The 6,925-nt window shown below is 35.7% G+C and overlaps 1 protein-coding gene and 1 pseudogene across 1 annotated transcript; both read left to right on the top strand.

The window, feature by feature from the left end:
- Positions 1-210: 210 nt before the first annotated feature.
- On the top strand, positions 211-3,418 carry LOC133186497 (uncharacterized). Its single transcript, XM_061321732.1, has 4 exons — positions 211-214; positions 475-741; positions 2,716-2,827; positions 2,985-3,418. Exons 1-4 carry the CDS (start codon positions 211-213, stop codon positions 3,415-3,417), a joined length of 816 nt encoding a protein of 271 aa, XP_061177716.1. The 3' UTR covers position 3,418.
- Positions 3,419-4,644: 1,226 nt separating this feature from the next.
- LOC133186496 (uncharacterized) lies at positions 4,645-6,925 on the top strand (annotated as a pseudogene).

Raw genomic sequence — 6,925 nt, 5'->3', positions numbered from 1 at the left:
TTTTTGCGTTAACTATTTTGGTGGGATTGCTACTACAGTCTACTCGTACAGGTTAGAATGCCGATCTTCTTAAAGAATCTCCCTAGTTGCTTATAACTCAGAGTTAGTGAACTGTTTTTCTATCCACTTCCAAAGTTTAACTCTTTATTAAGTTTTCTTTTATAACTATTCCCGATCTAAATGTTCAAAGGAGCGAATTCAACATTGCCTATGGGTAATGGGAATTGTGTTGGAGGGGTAGCAAGATGTTCAGGGAATAGTACAAACTTGTACTTTGACAAGCAAACAAATGGGACTGGAATTTTCATTTTCTTGAAGAGGCTTTGGTTCATGTCTTAAACTAGAGAGAATATTGAAGAAAAGAACCCAGAATACTGTAGAATTTATTTTGGAATTACATCATGAGTTGAATTGGTAACGGCCCCGACCTTCACTCTTTTGGCATTTTTAATTGACGTTTTATATATCCTTCAGCCCCTATCTTCGGTCATGGAATCAATGTTGGAGACATCAGTGACCACCGGATAGCAGAGGCCTCTGGTCTGGCGTCTAGTAGAGTTCACGCCAGTGTCCTGTACACACACAATGACAAGGGGGACTCGTCCAGAATATTTGCTGTGGACGCCGACTCCGGACACGTCCTGGCCGAACTTAACATTAATAATGCCAGAAATTATGACTGGGAGGATATCGCTGTGGGGGTCTGTCCTAATGCACCCTCAAAATCCTGTATTTACATAGGTAAGACTTTTGTTTGTTTATTTAACGACCCTTTGATAATTTTTCACTCTTGTTGAGACGCCACCGCTTGCCGGTGGAGGGTTACAAATTTAGACCTGTACTCAGCACTTACGGCCTTTGAGCAGTGAGGGATCTTTTTTTGCCAGCAACTACTGTGAAACGGTACCTCGGTTTATACGGTCTCATTTGAAGGACCGGTCTAAACGTCGCACAATGGATTCGAACCTGCGACATAAGGATCAACTCCTTACGCTGCGACTCGAGAGCAAATGCTCTAACCACTGCGATACGCGGGCGACGTAAGACTTTTGAAATGTCCCAGCAATTGATCGTAATTGTCTAAAAAAAATTTGCTGTTTGTTAGATTTCCTTCAAAACAGCTTAATCAGGGAATACTTTTGGTGTCTATGGTGGTCAGTTGTTTTAAAATTTATAATTAAAGGAAATTCAACCTGATTCTTTAAAAGTGATAAGTGGAAATTTTTTTTTTATTTTTAACTCAGAACATTTTTAAAGTTCTCTCCGTGTATTGCATAATAGTTTTAGATTTATATATTAAATGCTAAGCTTTCAAGTTTTATATACACCTGGTTTTACAGGAAATAAGAGCGTAAGTAGGAATTTCAATTAATTCTTATCTCAAAAATTAAGGTTGTTCGTGTAACTGATATACCAGTTAGTGAAGAATACATGAACAGATATTTTCTAACATTTCTTAGGAGTTTCGTGCAGTGCCTATATTCCATATTTTTTAAAAACATTTTTAAAAATGGACAATTCTCTAACACTGTACCATGTAAACAATTTTAAGAAAAACCATTATCATTACCTCTTACCAAAGTAAGGGATAAATAATGAAAAACGTGAAGATAACGGAACAGTGATCGATCTAAAAAATCTATAAACAATACAAATCTGTGAAGAGGGTATAAAACACGGACCCCTGGAAATTCCAGATACGGGATCACATGCCTAGGCGGAGTAAACATCCCCTTTTGACTGGTCACACCCGCCGTGAATTGATCAGGTAGACGGAACATTCCGAAGTAAAATATAGTATAAAGACAAAGGCCTAACAGTCGCTATGAAACACGTCAGCCAAAATACAACCCATAGATATGTTATTTTTGTTAACAAGGTCATGATAACGACCATAGAATTTGCGAAATGCTGACTTTAAACGAGGTTGATTAAATCCCTGTAATATCAACTTATCATTCAGTAGTTTTAAATATTTCGTTTTAAAAATTGATCGAACTCAGAGCATGCTCTTGAGTATCGAATAAATTGGGAGACGTAAACACCCTATGTAGGTGATAGCGGAATATTACTACATAAATAAGGAAAGTTGACGATGAAAAGGGTGAAGTCATCTTGTTTGTCATTTAGTTTAGTTGTTAGTTGTAAACTATCAATGTAAATAAACAATCAAACTCACACCAGATGCAATAGTTGTCTTTGTATACAAAGTTCCAATGCGAATGTCGCCTGTATCGTAGTGGTAAGGCGTTTTCTTTATGTAATATTTGTGGTTTTTCATAGAATTTTGGGTCATAATGGACATAATTCAATGTATAACTAATTCCCATCTAATAATACAATAAAACTTATTTGATTATAATTGTGTAAACTTTTCAAAAATTAAAGGCCAATATTCCATTAAAATGACATACAGAAAACGAAATTGTTCGTACATTTTCTTCATAGTGTTTGTGATGAAGACGTGTCAGTTATTTTTGGACAAAGGTTAACATTAAGGTGGTTAGTACATGTTCTTTATAGCATTTGAAAATGGGTCAGATATTTCTGGACAAAGGTCTAAATTATGATGTACACACAAGAACATTTGCGTGTAAAAGGTTCCTTTCTTATTGTTATCTCGATAGGTTACAGATTTTCCCGTTTTTATTTATTGTGTACCTGCATGGTTGCAGTCCAATATATCTATGTAGTATAACATTTAGTCTGTTATAGGAGATACCGGTGACCACTCAGGGGACGGGAGCGTGAAGAATATTTACTTGGTAGAGGAACCACTTCTACTGAAGGATGGAAGTTTGAACCCCATAGCTACACTTCATTATGAGTAATGAACAGTTTACAATTATATCTTTATTTGATTAGTAATGCTACAATTTTGTAATTGCACTTTCTGAAATTGTATCTACTAATTTATATCACTTGATTTTTAATTCGTCAGTTGAACAAAATTAAATAACAAAGAAAAATTATGCTTTCTACAGGTGGAACGTCATAGATGCCGAAACGTTAATGGTGGATCCAAATGGCAATGTGATTCTCATAACAAAAGTTCACGGTGGCCTTGGACAGATTGGAATAATTCCCTCTTCGGCTTTTCTTAGCACTTCTACGTACCAGATAACTAGGTCAAGCACCCTTAATATTCCTCCCACAACTCACAACGATCCTGTGGGTGGAGACATATCCCCCAACGGCCGCGAGGTGCTCTTGAGAACACACAATACAATATATTACTGGAGAGTGGATAATATGGACTATTTGACTGCTCTCAGTACCGCTGACCCCGTGGTGGTATCACACGTCAAAGAGCACCAAGGCGAGGCTGTGGCATGGGACGCGCTTGGAAACGGTTACTTCACGTGCAGTGAGGGACATAACGAACCGATTTACTACTTCAGGCGAAATTCCTTTTAATTCAAATTTCGATTAGAATTCAAGACAATGAATTTTTACGCATGTTGGGTTCAATCCCGTTCTGATCACGGAAGAAATTTCATTCAGTCCATGCAACAGTATTCCCCCGCAAAAAATGCGATACAACTCATGGCGATTTTATTACAATAGTGATAGTTTTTCTTCCTGCAGCCGTGAAGCATTTCATTTGTATCATATTGTGTATTATATATTTATACTAATTCTTGAGAGCCTTTTTGTCAGTAAACGGACAGAACATTAAATTGTTTTGTCTCATAGCGGTTTTTTTTTATATCAAGTGTACAATACCTGGAGACACACCAGGCCCCAAGACCATAAACTGAGAACAGACTTAAGTCAAAATTTCAAAGCAATATAACACTTTAAAATAATTTTGATAATGAAACGAAATTTTCATCATATATTTAAATTTAAATGTTATATAAAATTGCAAAATTTTAAGCAAATACATTTTTAAAAAAAACTCAAGATATTAAAAATCAAAATTTTGACTTAAGTCTATTTTCAGTTTATGGTCTTGGGGCCAGTAGTTGGCGGAGCATGTAATAAATCAAAACTGTTTTTTTTTATTGATTTAATGTACCACCTCAAAAATAAATAAATACGTAAAAACACTACATGGGAAGCCCATTTAGGACCTATCAAAAATATATGTGAATTTGATATAACAATTTGTCGAATTGTTAAAACGAATATTCTTTGTGTAACATCTTGGATCTTTCTCAGGTGAGCAGAATAGTCTCTGTGTATCATAGCATTGGTCAGTGTTTTCCTACATGTACATATAATTAATGTTGAGGAACATCTTATCTCTACATATACTTATCGACTCGCCAAAGACATGGTCACGATGTTGGTATTGATCCCTTTGGTGGGAACGTTATTGCAATCAGCTTCTACAAGTTGGTATCTCTTTTTCCAACTGATCCATAAAAATATTGCTTGTTGAACTTCGTTTTATCCAGTTTTCAAGTTTTAAAAAGTTAAATTCGATTGATTTAAAATATTCTTTCTAGTGGGTAATTGGGGATGCGGGTAAAAAATGAAATAAAAAAAATTATATTTTGACAAGCGAAAATGGGGGTTTATAATGCTTGTTTTGCTGTTTATTTTGCTAAATTAAAAAACGTATTGAAGTTGCATTGCTTTAACTCTTAATATGGACATAAGCATTCCCCTAGAAAGAGAATAGATTTATGTGTAAGAATGTGTAAATTTTGAAATTAAAAAAATATTCAAAGGTAAAAACCCTGTGCTAGATAGAATAATACATAACTTATGTAACTATGTCATGATTAATTGGTAACGACCCTGAACTTTTTATCACCTCGTGTCTTCTGTATTTAAATTTTACAACGTTAATACATGTATATCTATCAGCCCCTACCTTTAGTCATGGAATCAACATTGGAGACATCAGTGACCACCGGATAACAGAGGCCTCTGGTCTGGCGTCTAGTAGAGTTCACGCCAGTGTCCTGTACACACACAATGACAAGGGGGACTCGTCCAGAATATTTGCTGTGGACGCCGACTCCGGACACGTCCTGGCCGAACTTAACATTAATAATGCCAGAAATTATGACTGAGAGGATATCGCCGTGGGGGTCTGTCCTAATGCTCCTTCTAAACCCTGTATTTACATAGGTAAGATGATAAAAGAAAGTACCCCCATTGTTTTTTGACGGCCAGTTACTTCAAACAAAATTCCACGTCACACTAAAAAGTCAGATGTCAAACAGCAGAAAACTTTATTTTAATATGATTTTTTTTCCTTTGGACTAACTAGATAATGCATAGATAAGAAAAAAAATTTACAATTCAGAAGATATATCTGCTAAAAAAAAAGGATGGACATAAAAAAAATTGCTGTTTTGATTTTCAATATCTAAGGTCTGACTATAATATCTGCTATACTAATGGATAATAGGTTCATGATGTTTTGGATTATATGATACTGCAATTTAGAAATGTTTTTGCTCTTTTAAATGCTTGCAAGAGACATAATTTAAATCTTTAGAATTACTGTAAAATCATTTATTTTCGTGGGGTCAAATTTTCGTTGTTTGAGGAAAGAATATTGGTTCAGAGAGATTAGTTTTGATTTTGTGTGTGAAGGTGTTAACATGATACTGGTATGTAAAATCAACATTTCGTGGAGGAAATAAATTTATTGGTCTCTTCATACCTAACATTTCGAGGAGGAAATAAATTTATTGGTCTCTTCATACCTAACATTTCGAGGAGGAAATAAATTTATGCGTCTCTTCATACTTAACATTTCGAGGAGGAAAAAAATTCGTGGGTCTCTTCATACCTGACCATTTCGTGGAGGAAATGAATTCATGGGTCTCTTCAAACCACGACAAGAACGAAAATTACAACCCTATCACCACGAAAATTACAGAGTTCACAGTAAAAAATATTGCATGTTAATACAATAAAACACCTAACTTAAAGAGCATACGTGTAATAGGTGATCATGAGTTTAAGCCTGATAAAATGTCATATTTATTACTCATGATTACCATGTCTCGAAGTATAGAAAAATGTGATAAATATGTGCCCTCCAAATGTTGCTTTAATTAAAGTAAAGAAACAAAAGTTTCCCTCCACAGTTTGGTATCCAAAGAGCACGTTGACCAAAAATAGTTTCTGTCGTATCTCCCCACTTTTGCCTGTTTTGTTCCCCAACAAGCATTCAGTGATAACCATCAGAGTCGATGTGACTTATTGCTACTATCAATATACTAGTAGTAGGATATTGTCTGTTATAGGAGACATTGGTGACCACTCAGGGGACGGAAGTGTAAAGATCATTTATGTGGTAGAGGAACCACTTCTACTGAGGGATGGAAGTTTGAACCCCATAGCTACACTTCATTTTGAGTAATGAACAATTTTCACAATTTTATCTCAACTTGATAAGTGATTGCTGAAATGCTGTAAATGTACATTATAGTTCCTGGAATTGTGCTTATCAATTTATATTAAGTTAAATATTATTTTACTCCGGAACAACAAAAAATCAACAAAGAAAAATCGGTTTTGTAGATGGAATGTCATAGACACCGAAACATTAATGGTGGATCCAAATGGCAATGTGATTCTCATAAGTAAAGTTTCTGGTGGCCTTGGACAGATTGGAATAATTCCCTCTTCGGCTTTTCTCAACACTTCTACTTACCAGATAACTAGGTCAAGCACCCTCAATATTCCATCCACAACCCACAAGGATCCACTGGGAGGAGATATATCTCCCAACGGCCACGAGGTTCTCTTGAGAACTCACAATACAATATTTTACTGGAGGGTGAATAATATGGACTATTTATCTGCTCTCAGTACCGCTGACCCCGTGGTGGTATCACACGTCAAAGAGCACCAAGGCGAAGGTGTCGCGTGGGACACACTTGGAAACGGTTACTTCACGTGCAGTGAAGGACATAATGAACCAATATATTACTTCAGGCGAAACTCCCTTTAA

The sequence above is a fragment of the Saccostrea echinata genome, unplaced genomic scaffold (assembly GCF_033153115.1).
Source record: "Saccostrea echinata isolate AGI-Se365-2 ecotype Australia unplaced genomic scaffold, CSIRO_AGI_Sech_v1 ptg000014l, whole genome shotgun sequence".
NCBI classification, from domain to species: Eukaryota; Metazoa; Mollusca; class Bivalvia; order Ostreida; family Ostreidae; genus Saccostrea; species Saccostrea echinata.
This window is presented reverse-complemented; position numbering and strand designations above follow the sequence as displayed.

What these genes read in the sequence shown, in the direction of transcription:
- LOC133186497 (XM_061321732.1), top strand. An exon ending in AAAATCCTGTATTTACATAG is followed by an intron (nt 742 to 2,715) that starts GTAAGACTTTTG and finishes AGTCTGTTATAG; the next exon opens with GAGATACCGGTGACCACTCA. An exon ending in ATAGCTACACTTCATTATGA is followed by an intron (nt 2,828 to 2,984) that starts GTAATGAACAGT and finishes TGCTTTCTACAG; the next exon opens with GTGGAACGTCATAGATGCCG.